Genomic DNA, 16,032 nt, shown 5'->3' with positions numbered 1-16,032 from the left:
TTCTGCTCGAAAAATGCGGAATTCTACCAGCAGAATGCTCGCTGCTTTAAGTAGTCAGTAAATTATATACTAAAAAATTTCGATAAATGACTGTTGACCAATCACAGAGCATGTAGCAATATCTTGTCTGTTTCATCGATGATTTCGAGCGAAACATTGTGTGCAAGGCCGTGCGGAGTTCATGACGGGCGGATCTAGGGGGAGGATGCAGGTGGTGCGCACCCCCCCCCCCCTCCTTCCGAGATGACCTGCAGCTTTCTCATACAAATGGTATTCTGCAAAAAAAGTCAATTACACGATTCCTGAGTGGTACAACCCCCTCCTAAGAAAAATCCTGGATCCGCCCCTAGAATCATAAAGGGTATAGAGTATTTATTGGCATATAATGACTACAACAGTCTGAGAGACAAGGTCATATGCAGTGTTGTTACAAAATCGATCGCAAGTATCTTAGGGACGGACCATTATTTTCTTGGAGGGGGGGGGGATGAAAAATTTTCCTCTGCAAACTTTTTTTTTAGTTTATGCACCTCTGCAAACATTTTTTTTCGAAATTCTTACTATTTTTTGTTATACATATCGTGTTTGCAAACAATTTATTTTGTCTTTCCAGGCCCTGCAAACAATTTTTTTCAATATTTTTCATCCCCCCCCTCTAAAAAAATAATGGTCCGTCCCTTATCTTTGGTCTTGAAGGCTGCTTGTTTTACCTTCGATTTTATTCACACTACAAAACTTCAAGAACGTTTCTCAACTTGTCACTAATTTTGCATCCCTCGAGTTTCCAGCGCAAAGCACAGAAGTCAGTTGCTTCTAGCACCATTCGGCTTTCACTTTGTTCCTGCACAGCTAAACTATAACAGTAATACAAGTAGCGCTCAGAAAATGCTGCTACAGCTGTAAATACGTCCAAATCAAATGCTCTTACGGATTTGTCAATATCGAGGAGGTCGAGAATAGCATTCACTTGTTCAGTGTTGATGGATTGAGCGTACAGATCCCGAAGCGCGTTTTGAAGCTCTCTTTTGTTTATAGAGCCATCTCTATCGCGGTCATTTTTAGTAAAATAGTGTCGAAATAGCGTTTTTCGCCGTCCGTTGACGCGGCAGAACTGAGATACGTATTGTAGAGGTGAGAGTTGTTCAAGAACTAGCATGTCCATTGGTAGTTCAAAGCGACAGCTTCGCCGTGACAGGGAGTGAGGGCCTTGTAACCATGCTTTATTACTGTCCGACTTCACTCGCTTGCTTTCTTCTTCTTCCAGACTACCCATGATCTTTAGCGCCTCAACTGATGGGGCGCGAGGCCCAGTCCCGCTCGGTGAAGCAGCCGAAGAACTGCGGGAAAATGTTCTATTTTGATCGCGCATAGCGACCACGTTTAACCAAATCCGCAAGCAGAAGAAACTGAAAAAAAAAACCTTCGCACAACTTTGAAGTTTCTGCGAAACTGCTGAGGGCTCTTGCCGTGTGAAAACTATTAATCTTTTCCCTTTGAAGTCGTTTGACATAAATGTGAATAAAATACGATTTTGCAAGGCGCTTAGAAACCGTATCATTCAATTGGATTAATAGCTTGATATTCGTAGTATATCATGAAATACACGCTTTCGAAATCCTCAAAGTTTCTTTTCCATAGCCACTAGATCCTGTGAAGAAAGAAAAAAGAAACGTATAACATTGGGAATCGCAACAAAATCTCGGCTAAAACGCCATTGTTGTTTCTTCCTAGATGAAATTAAGTCTTGTGAGCTTATAATTACTTCTCGCTAAACACGCAACTTCTAATTTCCTGCCTAGTGTTGCCAAAAATACAAAAAATATCTCGTACCTGCCGACTCGGGTTTGTTATCTCCGCTGTCAAGGCGAGCAGTAGATGTTTGTTTTGGGAAAATATTCCTTGTTGTATTTCACAAGAAGCACTTCTTAACAACAAGTTGATCTTGTAAAGCTTCCTAATAGTGGTTACGCTCTCAACTTTGACGTGTGCATTTAATTTCTACCAATGTGTACATATGCTATAATGTATTTGCATTTCTCGATATTAAAAAGCTCAGGTACTGCGTTTTTCTGTAACTAATATACCTTGTTCCTTTTTCATCTCGTAGAAAATCGTTACAGCAATGAGAGGCTGCTGCCGAAATGAGCTGTAAGTGTGAGCTCACTGAAAAATGAATAAAAAAATTCCCATCAAGTTCAAAGCGGAAAAAAATCGCATGGAAATTCACGCCATGTTAGGAACAAACATGTGTTTTTACGCACAGCGAAAACTTGCTTTAATCTGAATTGCAAATTAAGGCCGCTTTTTCAAGTACATATAGCATTAATGTTTTTATGTCAATCAAGAAAAAAATCCTAAGTTGTCTAGGAAACATTTAGCACAACCTTTGTAATGGTAAAAAAGAAAACAGACCAACAAAGAAATAATTTATTTTGAAAGATTAATTTATATAAGTTATATTGCGGGCATTTCAACAATTCATTCATTTAAATAAAATACTGCCATCGTCAAAGTGACCATGATATGTATAATTTAGGCGATCAATTTACAACGGGACAAAAATATGTTTGCACGGGTGGCAGATTGAGTGGTTGAAAGTGGAATTATCGAGAAATGGTTAATCGATTTGGGAAAAAACTAATTCTCTCTGTACACCGCATCTGTACAAGTAAGGAGTGAAAAATATGGGGAAGGAATAGCCGAGTGATGTAGTAAAGAAGCGAGGAAACAATGCAAGTTGTTGTTATATACCACAATATTTTTATTTACATCTCTGCTATCTTTTTAATGGTTAAGCGGTTAGTTTTTACAACTATGCTATAAATAAAACATATCATTTACATCATCTACAATGGGATAACACTATATCTATTTTTTAAATAAAGCAAACTTTGCTGTTTTTCCTTCTGCCGAAAGCCAAAACAACAAACTTTTGCGACAAACTTCAGTGAAAAGGGAAAGTTACTCTTGCTTATGAACTAACTAATTATGCATAAGTTAGTGATTTTCGTAACATGCAGTGCTCTGTTTTCTATTGGGAAATATGCTTATACACGATCATATAGACAGAGTGGCTTTCATAGGACTGTCGAAAACTATAATATGTCTGTTTTGCCGCTTTTATTGTTGAGCTCCGAAGAAGGTTCACGATTAAATCATGTGCATAGTTTTTTTAACCATTCAGAGCCAACATACCGTTTCTTTTAACCAATCAGGAGCAAGCAAAAACCAGTCGCGACACTCGTTTTCCCGCGCTTTGCACGATTTTCTTTTGTTTAAGCGTTCGTCGTGCTTAGCTATTGGTCCAGAACTTTTCTCGTAACCTGGTCTCGCTAATGACAGCAAAATGTTATTTGGCCAATTAGGTGCAAAACCAAAACCAATTGAATAGGGTTCGCAAATTTTTCCGCGCCCGCCACAGGTGGCAAGGTTTACCGCGAGCACTAATGGGTTCATTTCAGTAAGTGACGCGATGTGATTGGTCAGTTATATTTACTCTTGGTTTGTTTCACGACAGAAAAAGAAAACCACTCTATCCATAAGTAAAACGATTTTGATTTTGCAATGTTATTCCATCTTAACGAAATTGTTGAAACTACTCGTCCTTAATACTGTATGTTCAATCTAACTGACAGCTAGAACTGACTTAGAGATAATAATGAGAACGAACTAGACGAAGGGGAATTTTTCCACCTCTGAGGTTTCATTTACGCTTAAATAACTTCTCTATTTGTTTTAATCTTCGCATGCTATGCTATGCACATCAACTTGACTCGCACAAAATAATCTGCAATGCCGTTTCAAAATAAAAAAAAAAAATAAACGCAACCATAAAACATGTTGTTTGTTTTTAAGTGCAAACGGCAAATGTCAAGTAAAGTTTTTATGTTTTACCAGCTAATCCAATCATTTTTTGTCATTTCATCGCCGAAATAAGTCACCGAAGAGTTTCAATCTCAAGTTGTTCGACCTCGTTTGCTGCAATTTTAAGTTTGCCGGAAATCGTCGTTTCCTCGGATGTTGCGGCAGCAGAACAAACCGAGCACTTCTCCTGTGGCTTCGACCATTCTTATTTTCTTTGATCTTCTTTATGCCGCCTCCTTGTTTTAACGCGATGAAGTAGTTGCCATTTTTGAAAGTAAAAAAGTTCTCATGTAGTTGAACAGTGAAAATGGATCTGGTTGGGTCTGGTTGGGTCTAGAAAATAAAAATAAGAATAAAATAAAATTATTGTCGTTGAGGTGACAAAGCCGTTTAAGTAATTACGTTAAATGCACTACAAATATTTACATCTGCTAGACATCCTCAATTGCTTTACTCGATAGTATATCAAGATTTTTCTTGAAAAAAAAAAAAAAAAAAAAAAAAAAAAAAAGAAAAGAAAAAAAAAACCTAAGTCATTCTAAGGTATACGTTATAATCGTCAACTTGAACATGCATAAAAAGTTAGAAATCGCATCTTTAATGACAAACACATCTTTAGAAATGGTTTACAAACTCGCAATTTGATTTGTCTTTTTCAGGTAGGTATTGTGAGTATCACGGTAGTCAGACAACGTATTCAGTATTGTAAGGTGAAGTTAGAAGTTGATCATATTGAAGTATATTATGGATATTATACACACCTTGGCGACAAGTGTGCCATTTTCTCCCATGACGAGATACCGCTGACTAGCTGCGCCTTGTATTCGCACCATACATCCATTTTCACTGACAATCTGAATGTTCAGTTTTGCTGTAACGCGAAACAAACACTGGGTTAGTATGAAAATTATGATGTAGAAATAAACTGGGAGAAATAGGCACGGTATATAACCATGGTTTTTCGTGTTCCAAATAAAGTTGGTTAGAGAAATATTAGCCTGAAAAACAAACATGTTTCGTTTCGCTAGCTACACAGACGTCTAAGGTTCGCCCCGAAAAATTCCGAACTCCACAGTTTCTTCCTCATCCCCAGGCGCCGGTCAGCCGGCCGGTTAAGTTAAGTGGGAAAACAGGGAGCGCGGGGGTTGATGGTTAAGTTCCGTTTTCCAGTCCGCATCAGGCCCCCAACGCCAAGCGAATCGTGCACGACCATGGAGGAGGACGCCTGGCGCAGACAGAGTTCTGTGTAGCGTCTTTGATTGGCTGTTACTTGCGCGCCAAAATTCACACTCGAACGACAACCACAGAGAGACACTCCAAGGATCTCTGCGAGTCTACGTCATTAGTATGGAATTTTTCGGCTTCAGTCTCGGGCGGAAAATGGAAGCGTGATAAAAAATGTTTGTCGGTTTCTTAGGCCGATATTCCTCAAAACCGCCCGAAACAGTCAACACGCCACGACAAACAAATATGCTGATACCTTCGACTCTTACTAATCGATATTCGATCGATATACTGTACTAGCATCATTCGAGAAAAGACTCTTTCCCTCAGCCGACAGAAGGACATATCTGTGGCGGTTGAATTGGTGTAACAGTGTACTTCGACTGAGTACGGTCATGCCGATGTTCTTAAATTTCTCTGAAATTGGATTAAAATATATCTTAAGCTATTTAAGTACACTTCAACTTGAACTTCGCCATAAAATCCAATACAATTCAATAAATATCTCGAGGACATCTCACTGCGCAAGTAAGTCAATACAGAAATGACCTCCCCTTGCCATCGAATTTTATCTTATTGCAGTTAATGATTTGTCAGGGCGCATATCTTTATACTTGTCAGTAGTTACGACTGTTTTTTTAATTATTTTGAGGGAGAAACTTGCTTACAAATTCATTTAGATCTATAAAAATGACCTGTCAGTTTTTAATACAGCTCTCTTTGCTTTCTCTATAGATGTTTAAAAGAAAGTTATCGATAGATTAGATTAGTTGTTCTACAACTACAACTTTCTACTGATTCGGTAAAAAAAGCAACCCTTTTTAGGGGTGGGTTAATCTTTAGAATCCCTGATTGCAAAGAAATACAACTTAAGGGTAGTATCTTGCTCCAGCTAAGCTGCAGAAAAATATTTTGACGGCAGGCGGTAATGAAATCTCTTGATCCCGACACTCAAAAAAGTTGGCCATTTAATTTAAATTAGATATTCGTCCCGGCGGTCTTTTAAAAGCACCCTTTTAATTTAAGGATTTAATCGGCTTCATAATACTGAAATGTGCCGACAGACTGTAGGTAAGCCATCAAAGTGCCCCAGGGAAACCTATGTAGCACTGGAAAACCATTTAACGGCACGTGAAAAGATACTCCCTGATCGCTTTAAAACATAATCATTATATTAATGATAGAAAAACGGATGCTATATACATGACTTAGTTAATGTTATCTTATATGTAAGTTCTTTATGGGAGTCTTCCGCCAAGCATCCGGAAAGACTGCACTGGGACCCATATTTCTCCAAGTATATGACTTGCGTCATTGCGCCAAACAACATTTAAACACATTAAAATTGTTTACTTGTAAAGCGACATTAACAAACGAAAGTAACAAAGCCGACAGAGTGTTAGATATATTGTAGATTAAGTTGTGACGGCAAGCCGACAAATATCTGTTTGTTTTCACGGTTTGCGCCTCTCTGATGACTTCCTAAATATGTATCGACAATTCCCAGTTACAACATAAGGGAATCCGTAAATGGTTTTCTTTTAAAAGCTAACGGTTTTGCCACTCGAGGTTGAAAATAAATTGACTTTGACAAAATAAAGATTAACATGCCTTGGGGCGCTAGCTGTGGAGTCTTTTAAGCCAGCTATGTTTCTACCCTTCACTCTGGGTGAGTTGGTTACATGCTGGGCGCCATGCAGAGAGATCTGCGTAAGAGCTCAGCTCCCCAACGAAGTTTTATTTCAAAGTCGTACCAATAAACCCTGAGACTCTCATAAACATGTCAACACACTAAAACACTCTCTTGTAGTGCAACCCAAGGAGAACTAAAATGCACAAAACATTTTCTAATAACCGTGCTTAAGTGATTAATCAAACTTTAAGGCCTGTGTTTCTGCCTGAAATTGACTTAACTTCGATTCGAAGACCCGTTTAATAAACGCAGAGTTTTTAAGATAACGTCTTTCCAAATCTCAATTCGCGCGCTTAATTTGTACTTTGCGTGAACGCAGAGTGCACACCGCGGTTATCGAATTCAGTCGAAAGCTTGCTGAACCGTAGTAGAAAAATAATAAATGGGTCAAGTTAAAAATGGCAAAAGAAAAGTTAAAATAAGACCAGAACGCTTACCGTATTTAGGATCCGGGTTCGATTTACTCGGGAAAGTACCGTTTACAGTGCCATCTGGTAAGATCTGCAAAAACATCGACGCTCGCACAGAAAACAAGGAACCAGGATAGGTGAAACTGGGGGGTAAAATTGGCGTACTCGGTCCATCGCACAGTGCATGGTTGATTGTAGAAGTCGTGGGCCTTGGTTTTTTCGGTTGGGGCTTATTAACTGTGTTCACCTCTTCTTTTGCACTGGACCGACGATCTGCCAGGTGTAACGAAGCGTTCAACAGAACGAGTAAGGCCACGAAAATTCCGCGTCGCATTGTACTTGGAAAGGACATGTTCTAAAGCCAAGGTAAAGCAAATAAGATGAGTTTAGTGAATTAACCCCCGTTTTATGCGCGACTCAAGAAGGTTCCAATATCAAAGGAATGTAACTTTCTCACTAGCAGTAGGGTGAAGGAAAAAATTAATGATATTAGACTGAACAAACCGAGTAACTTCTTTAGAGAAAAGCCAAAAAAACGAAACTTACGCGACGCAAATTGAAATAATCACACAAGTGGGCTTACCTGAGGTTGAGAGAGTGTAAAAGTGTTCAAAATCGTTACAGCAAAATTTCTCAGCAGGAACTGAACAGTGCTGAAGTTTGACCGAGGAAATCGAAGGTGACGAAGTACGTGTCAAATTCCCTTAGCGAGAACATGTAAATCGCATTTACAGCCACTTAAAAGTGCACAATTTTCAAAAGTCACTTGACAGTTCGACGTGCGAATTGACTTTCTATCACGTTGCTTCTTGTTTTTTGACAGAAATGTCTTTACACGGCCAAGCTTGCTTGAGAAGTCTTGCAACACTCCCGGTCGATTGCAACTGTGCAGCTAGCAGCACTTAAATCCCTGTTACTGAGAGATAAGGCAAGAACTCGAGTGAAAACCACAGCAGGCGCTGTTTCCGTTTAGAAAACAAAAAGTTCCGTTCCTTTGTTTGGTGTGAATGAGATTGGCTTGCTCTTTGTAGCGTGTTGCGGAGAGGCTCGTATTAATTATAGCAGTCTTTTCACACCAGTGCTCTGCATGAATCATGCAATTGACACCTACGAAAACGCTTTCGCTTCTTAACGATGTCGTTGTTGGACAAGTCGTAATCAAAAATCAATGAAAAGGCGGGCAACGTCTCGATAATGACTCACAACAGGAAATTCTAACAGACAATCACGAGAAAGCAATCGCTAAGAAAGAAAAGGCGATGAGTAGGAGGAAACAATAGGGCTATCAGGGGGCGGAGAACTGAAATGGTGTAGTGCACATTCTAAGCTTCGCTGGACTCTAGAGAGCCTGGTATAGCTTTACACGTGTACAGGAAAACTTAAGATTTGCCCGTAGGAAATACAACTCGATGTAATCAGCGTATCTCTCAAGAACACGAGTTTGAAAGCGAATACAGCCCGCAAAATGATGGCTTAGTACACGAGAATTGACTAAAAGCTTTCCACGTGCCCGAGAAGTCAAAACATATCAGTAAAACTCCATCAATATAGTCACGGCCGAAAGTAATTTAACTATGCGAGCGCGTAATGTGCTAAAAGGCAAACAAAGAGACGTTTTTAAAAGACTTCGTTTACAACTTGGTGCTTTGCTAAAAGAGATTTATTTAATCAAAGGGCGGAGAGCACTCAGAAAGCTAATTGAAGTTGTGAATCTGCTAATTCGTAAGTCCCACAAAACCTTAATGAACGCACTATTGTTTGTGCCACTTGAAGCATGACATTAAATATCTCTTGTATATTCTTCACTACTAAGCACGCTATAAACGCGAGCATCTAAACTTCGTTTCTGTTCATTTAAAGCGAATTGTATCAGAAACTTCGTAAATTTCGCGCACTCCACAGAAAAAGAAGTTTTCTCGTTCCAGGAACTGCATGGATCGAAGCAGAGGCGCGGTCACCTAGCCTACGTATTTTTAGACAACAAACTGTAATCTTAACGTATTTGGCAAGAATGAGGTTAAGAATCCTCTCTGAATGGTTTAAATTTGGTGGAAAACAAGCACTGATCGCGTTTTTCAGTTTTCCATACATTTGTTTGCAAAATTTTCCCGCGGACTTAGTTGTCAAATTCATCTTTCTAACGTTGTACTTCTCCCCCACGCTTACACCCTTTAAGAACCGTAAACTGGTCTATCTAGAAAGGTTTCTATTCTGTTAAATCACTGCAGAAATAGAAAACAATCACACTCGCTGAGCTTTACTTTTAGCGTGCGCAAAATCCCGTGTATTTTGCCAGATATTTGTTTTACAATTTTTTTCAAGAGATTTATATCGCAAGTAAGTGAGCCAAGAACCATATAATATAACCTTACTGACCGTGGCTCGAGGCAAAGATCATATTGTATTGGCCAGTTTAAGTACAAGTTTCTTTTATAAAGATGAAAAAAGGAAACAAAACAATACTCTCATCTTTGACGTCAAGATTTCGAAAATGACAAAAACATGCTGGAGGCAAAAACACTACTTTATTGTGTAGAAAGGGCAGAATGAATGCGTAAAATAGCCAAAAATGCAAAAAAAAAAAAACAACAACGTTAAGATTCAATTGTCTTAAATGAAATACAGGTCCGTAGCTTTCGTGACTTGCAGGGGCAACACGGGAGGTAATTTATCAAAAGCTTACTGCTATCAGTTGAACTGATCACAAAAAGATATAAAATATAGAGCCTAAAATATATATCCTGAGCATCAAATGATATTATTGTAAAAGTTGATGAGTAAATTCGAGAAAACGCGACAATTTATTTCCGTATTAAATCACAGCCAAATAATACCACAATAAAATAAAAATAAATATTTCTAATGCCTTCACAGGCGGTCAGTATATCAAAGCTGCAATTGACGTAGGAGTTTATAACATTACACCCACGTTGTTATGGCCTTTTATTTCCCTCTCTGCTGGTTTATAACCGAATTCCCAACGGGGAATAAGTTTATCTCTCTACGGCATCCACTGAATTTGATTTTTAGCTGAATGACGTCTTTTTATAGCACATCAAACACGCTTGTTTCCTTTTTAAATGAAGTCAATTCATCCAAATTATATTTCGGCATAGTGGGGTAGCTTATTAGCCCCCTGGTAAACCACGCAGGTAGTCAAACTTCTGTAAACATAGGCAAGATAACATCGGGAAAATTTAGCTCGGTTATATTGTATATTTTAAATCGAGTTTATATCGCTAAAATATAGTATCGTTAAGCCATGTTTTCATTCTGGAACCAATAAGGAACTTTAAAAAGAACGTTATTCACCATCGTTGGCTTTCACTTCCCTGTGATATGGACCGCAATGACGTCACAGCATCGAACATTATTGCATGTACGTTCATAATAAACTTGAAATGACAATCGATTAACAAACAAATTGGAAGCTCAGGAAAAGGAAGGCAATGTACGGATAATTGGAAACCTGTCGAGCGATCAGAAACAAGGCGTCCGGGAAGTCGTTAAAATCCAACCCACGTGTGTTATTTGCAACCCACACTTTCGGTTAGATTGTTGTTTTGTGTGGTTTTGGAGCAAAAATCCAATTTTGTATTTATTGACGTTGGTACAGATGGACCTAGTGTGAAATTTTGAAGATACCAATGTCGCTTGTAGATCAATAAAATTTGTTCGCCCTTCACAATTAATTTAAATCAAATTCAGTGACAAAAAATGTCCTTTCAGAGAGAAACTCAAAAGATTAATGGATAGATAAATCTGCATGAAATAAAAGCAAAATGACAAAATTTGTAGAGTGGTTAGCTCTGAAGTGTTTTTGTTAGCATTTTTTTTTAGTTTTGTTTTTCTGGAAACAGAATATCTCATTTAAGTTGCAACTGCTGAAATTGGTTTTCTAGCACTGATAAATATTGGTGTGCTAATATGGCTTTCATCAAACTACCCAAAGATAAATATAAGTATATAGTTTTCTGTTACTTCAGACCACTCTGGATATATATTTCTTTTATTTCATCATCTATACAAGATTTGCTACTCAAAGGGTTAAATTGTCTTGACGAGTTACCCTGTATAACAGCCGGTTTTGCGTGTTTCACTGTGATACGCGAAGCCAGAATCACGGGTGAGGCACCTCCCCCGTCTCAAGAGTCTCTTGTTTCGCCAACAACCCCGCAACACCGCCCCTTCTGTAGGCTAATTAACATTTAGACTTCCTGCCCGAGTTTTCACGAGCAAATAGTCAACGAAGGGCAGCCGAGTCGATCATTACTCACGAAAAAACTCGAGCATGGATAGCAGTCACTTATCAACAATTTTTGATATTTTTCAGCCAAAAATCTCGGACAATTTCTCGTTTCAAAGGTAAAGCGTGCACCATCGTGGTCAATCAGCGAATAGTCAACAAAGGGAGAACCAATCAGATTCCCAGATATGCAGTAGAACACAATGAATCTAAAATAATACACAGCACTGCATATAGACTTCATGAAAATGCATTCATGCGCATTTTTAATTTATAAAGTCTGTACATCAGTTGTGTACTGTACATATGTCATTGTTTACATAGAATAATAATGAAGTTATTTTTGGTGTGACTAGTAGATAAACTATCTTGTAAAATTAAAAAGCCCTATTTTAAATAAACCTTGGATTAACAGATAATTTTTTTCCTAATTATTTGCCGGCCGGCCGGTTAAAAAAATATTCTGGCGAAATATAAGAAGGTCATAACAACGGCAACAACTTCCAAGTGCAGTTGTGTGATTCCAGAAATGGCAAGACAGGATTGAGCCCACATCTTTCGTCTTGAAGTTGCTAAGCAACTGCTCGCGTCATGATGACGTGCAACTTTCGGAGAACTCTCGAGTGCTCGTGCTATGTTTTGATTGGTTAATAAAAAGCGGAAACTTGACCAGTTCTTCAACGAAGATTTGCTATAAAAACCACTTGTTCCTTGAAAGCGGAAGCTTCATGAAAAATTCGAGCTACAGATAAACTTTAACAAGACCAGGGTGTGGTTCAGTAAACCTATGGAATGCAAGGAAAGAAAACCGTGTCAAAATCATATCAAAAAGACCCAAATCACAATCACGCCAAACCTGGAACCGCTGTTACGGAAATATTTGTAAATCTCAATGTCAGGGCCGTGACTAGCAAGAGGCAACACAAGGCACTTGCCTCGTCTAGATTTTTACCCAAAATTCAAAACAAAACATGTTTTGTTAGAAAAATAATCCCCAATTGAACAAGATTGTTTTTTTCTCAAAAAATACCACATGAAAAATGTCTCTGAAGAGCTTCAGAGCTTCTAGATTTGAAAATTTTCTGGAGGGCATTCCCCCAGAACCCCCCTAGCAAGATCTTCTGCCTTGTCTAGTGCAAAGGTCTGGTTACGGCCCTGAATCTTCCCCTGTTTGGTCGCGCGCCCACGAAGACTGCATTTATTTCTGAAACATTTTTGGTTTCCAAGCGATTATTTCACCGTTTCCTTGCCTTGGAAAAAAATACTGAGTATATTCCAAGGTTGCGCGGGACTGCATTCCCTTTTTTTCCATTGTGCATCCTTTACGGCATATAATATCACGCGTTCGCAACATTTGCTTTCCGTAAGGCATGTTTTCGCTCATTTTCTTTAGTGAGCAACAATGTTTCGACAAAGTTACTATGACCTTAAATTGCGTGGCGGATGGAAATAAACCTCACCTATAGTTGTGTTTCTTGAGATATTCTAAGATAGCAGGTTTTATTCTAGCCTTTCCTCCACGACTGTGATTTCCTCTTCCGGTTACCACGGAGATGGACTTGCAACCTCTCCTGGACTGACCACCGTGAGGTTCTGGGAAAGACGCAAATCTTTTAAGGGCAATTACGTTATTTACGTGTTAAAACCAGTCTGAACGCTGTTAGAATTGACCTCGGGTTAAACTTTCGGTGGTGGGAGGCGCTTTCACCTAATGGTTAGTACGCAGGCGGGGCTCCGGACCGAGCAGTCCGGCAGGCCAGGGTAACTTTTTCCATACAAATCTCTTAAATTTGAATGAGTCATAACTTTGCAGCCATTTAACCCAAAACACTGAAACTTCTCATAATAGCATAATATTTTATATATATTTAAGTGCCACCATCAGCGTTTTAAGAAACTTGATCAAACAACGGAAATGAATAACAACCATTTTTGCATAGGGTCTATACTAACAGTGTGAACGTACCTGTTCTTTCCATCAGCATGCTTTCAAGAGCTTCAATCGCCTCGGTGACATGCAAACCATGTAGATCAATTGTGTTCTCGTCTGTCGACTCATTCCTGAAGATAAAACAAAATGTAAACTAGACTTAAGGAAAAGCACGTTATGCAATAACAGCTATGTATAGGATATCAGTTGAAATAATTTATCTTCTTCAGATAATTGCAAATAATACTAAACAAGGTCGCTTTTTTGGAAAAGGCGAAAATAGTGTTCATATTTCGAATCCAATCGCGAATGACTCCAGAAAAAAATAATTTTTGGACTTTTGGTGTGAAAATTAAAGACACCTACTCAAAGAATCTTACTGACCAAACTCTGGGGACGTAGTTCTTTTAATATCTCTTCCTCCAAATTTGCTGTGAGTGAATTAAATGCTCATCAATAGAGCTTATGCCGTTTACAATAACAAAGCTGATGGGAAAATGTAAAATTAATATATAAAAAGAAATATTATTCAGCTATTTCTGTGGTCGCCGAAGTTGACAATCTTGTTTCCGATCCTAAAGAGAAGCTGATCTTTTAAATAAGTATTTAGCGAGTTAATTTGTTGAGCTTACTTTTGATCCAGAATTAAAGCTGCCGCTCTTGCATTTGCTTCTTTGATTTTCTCGGTGTGCATATGACCCTGAAAAGAAAAAAAAAAAGCGAAAATTAGATAAGTAATTCCTGTTATCCGGCCGGCTGTGTAGGAAATGAAACACGCCGATTGTAACGCAATTAAAAAAATGCTGCAAAAGGCTACGCATGCTAATGCATGTTGCATTATGTAGCTAAGGAAACCTTAAATGATTTTAAACCGCTTTTAGCATTGCTTTGGCGCCTAATTTTGTTCACTCGCTGGTAAAAGAAATACTAGTTTGTACTTTAAATTTTTTCATCAACTGAACTCCATAGGTGTAGCGGTTATAGAATGCCAAAGGCGGGAAGATCTAGAGTTTTGCAAGCTGATTAATAAATGGAAATTTTGATAAAGGGGAAATACACAGAAAAAATATTGAGTTCTTTCGCTCATGTCCTTTCTAAATAGGATGTTTGACTGAGCTATGGAGACCAGGAAATTCGAGGTTAGCAAGGCTATATAAATCCAACTGGGTTTAAAAGCGACACGTCGAGAAGTGATTTTTTTCTCACGCCCACTCGATACACCACAGGCTTAATGGTTTCAAGATACTAATGTAAATAAATATGTAAAATAAAGTCGAATGATGACCTTGGCAGCGAAATGAATAAGTGCAAGTGAAGATGTTTACATAACGTTAAATTACTCCAAAAAACACGCCTTGTGTAAACATCTTCATTTAGTCATTTTACTGCCAAGGTCAGCGTTCCGTTTTTACCTGCTGTGCGTAAAACTGAGCCAGCTGGCCTTGTTTCTTGGAGAAAGCCAGTGCAGCCTTTTTAAAACACTCATCTCGCTGCTTGCAATGTTGAAAAGCTTCTGCGCGATAATCCAGGTAGCTTGGCTCATCTAGGGTCTGGAACGAGGCTTCGTCCGATCTTGGCTGAGAGGAAGCTGGAGGAGACATAATGTTACAACAGTGTCACTCAACGAGATCCTAACAAAACTTAATTTATCTGACCAATTACGTTACGGTTTGCTACTTCTTGCTTCCCTGTTCGACAATCCCATCAATTCTATTGCTCGAATTTAAAACGTCTGAAATTTCAGTCCTCTCTCGCTAAGAGGTTTATAGACTTAGGGTAGGAATCGACTGATTTAGTTCACCGTTTCTTTAGTTGATGTCGCTTACCGTCCAAGTCTAACCAGCTCCAGTCCTCTTCTGCTTCCTAACAGAGATAAAGAAAAAAATTAACGAATCACAATTTCGAACGAGTTACAACAGTTACATGTATGCGAGAGAGACATAAGGAAATCGTGATTTTGCGTAACACGTCACGCGTCGCGCACTTTACCTTTCTTGTGGTTTCCCCTTGATTCGCTACTCGGCCACTAAACCCACTTGCTATAACAGTGCTGGGGATTTCCCGACCATGCAAATTACACGACGCCTTCACAGCTTCTACTGATGGTGCCAGTTCAAAACTGCGAAACAAAATTACTATTTCAGTACAAACGCACCAACTTTACTTAACAGAACGCAGCAACGCCGTGTCAGTACTTTGGTTGTGTGTTCGCTGAACTCCTAACAAAACTTGTGCAGTCAAGTAAATCAGCTCTGTTTTTCCGCACTTGGTTTTTCGGCGGGTGGCACCGGGTTTATGTTTTCCCGCGCAACCTATTTTACTCACTTGGCACCGGTTACATGTTTTCCCGCGCTTGGCGCCCGTTGCACTTTTTGGCTTCGAGTTCCGATTGGTTCATAAGATTATTACGTTGGTTGTAATTGGTCAGTTTTGATCCCAAGTCAACGAAATTATACCACTTTTTTGACCATTCACCATGAAGCCTCTTATTTCTCGGCGAATCGGACGCATAAAACGAATCCTGATTCGGAGCGTCTGTGTCTTACTCCCTAGCTTGACACTTTTCGCACGCTCTTGTTTTCTTTTTGCGTTAACCGCTGGTACGAAGCGAAAAGCATGAATAAAATGTTTGATAAATTCCTTGCCTTTTTGGGCTCTCTATAAT

The 16,032-nt window shown here is 38.9% G+C and overlaps 3 protein-coding genes across 4 annotated transcripts in view; all 3 read right to left on the bottom strand.

The window, feature by feature from the left end:
• Nucleotides 1-355: 355 nt before the first annotated feature.
• On the bottom strand, nucleotides 356-2,136 carry LOC144654647 (uncharacterized). Its single transcript, XM_078514848.1, has 2 exons — nucleotides 1,831-2,136; nucleotides 356-1,648 (listed from the first exon to the last, which is right to left on the bottom strand). Exon 2 carries the CDS (start codon nucleotides 1,556-1,558, stop codon nucleotides 728-730), a length of 831 nt encoding a protein of 276 aa, XP_078370974.1. The 5' UTR covers nucleotides 1,559-1,648; nucleotides 1,831-2,136; the 3' UTR covers nucleotides 356-727.
• A 601-nt stretch (nucleotides 2,137-2,737) lies between these two features.
• LOC144653277 (fibroblast growth factor 1-like) lies at nucleotides 2,738-9,329 on the bottom strand. The gene is made up of 4 exons (XM_078513232.1): nucleotides 7,775-9,329; nucleotides 7,219-7,546; nucleotides 4,626-4,735; nucleotides 2,738-4,197 (listed from the first exon to the last, which is right to left on the bottom strand). The coding sequence occupies exons 2-4, from the start codon at nucleotides 7,541-7,543 to the stop codon at nucleotides 3,922-3,924; spliced, it is 711 nt and encodes a 236-aa protein (XP_078369358.1). The 5' UTR covers nucleotides 7,544-7,546; nucleotides 7,775-9,329; the 3' UTR covers nucleotides 2,738-3,921.
• A 2,328-nt stretch (nucleotides 9,330-11,657) lies between these two features.
• Nucleotides 11,658-16,032, bottom strand: part of LOC144653275 (NEDD4-binding protein 2-like) — a 19,200-nt gene continuing 14,825 nt past the window's right edge. For both annotated transcript variants that reach the window (XM_078513230.1, XM_078513229.1), the window contains exons 14-20: nucleotides 15,357-15,486; nucleotides 15,194-15,230; nucleotides 14,780-14,955; nucleotides 14,000-14,067; nucleotides 13,404-13,498; nucleotides 12,898-13,030; nucleotides 11,658-12,222 (exon numbers count right to left, since the gene is read on the bottom strand). In XM_078513230.1, the coding sequence (XP_078369356.1) occupies nucleotides 12,180-12,222; nucleotides 12,898-13,030; nucleotides 13,404-13,498; nucleotides 14,000-14,067; nucleotides 14,780-14,955; nucleotides 15,194-15,230; nucleotides 15,357-15,486 (682 nt within the window). In that variant the 3' untranslated portion in view covers nucleotides 11,658-12,179. The remainder of the gene's footprint in view (nucleotides 12,223-12,897; nucleotides 13,031-13,403; nucleotides 13,499-13,999; nucleotides 14,068-14,779; nucleotides 14,956-15,193; nucleotides 15,231-15,356; nucleotides 15,487-16,032) is intronic.

Source organism: Oculina patagonica, chromosome 5, assembly GCF_052425735.1.
Source record: "Oculina patagonica isolate OP01 chromosome 5, crgOcupat, whole genome shotgun sequence".
NCBI lineage: Eukaryota > Metazoa > Cnidaria > Anthozoa > Scleractinia > Oculinidae > Oculina > Oculina patagonica.
This window is presented reverse-complemented; position numbering and strand designations above follow the sequence as displayed.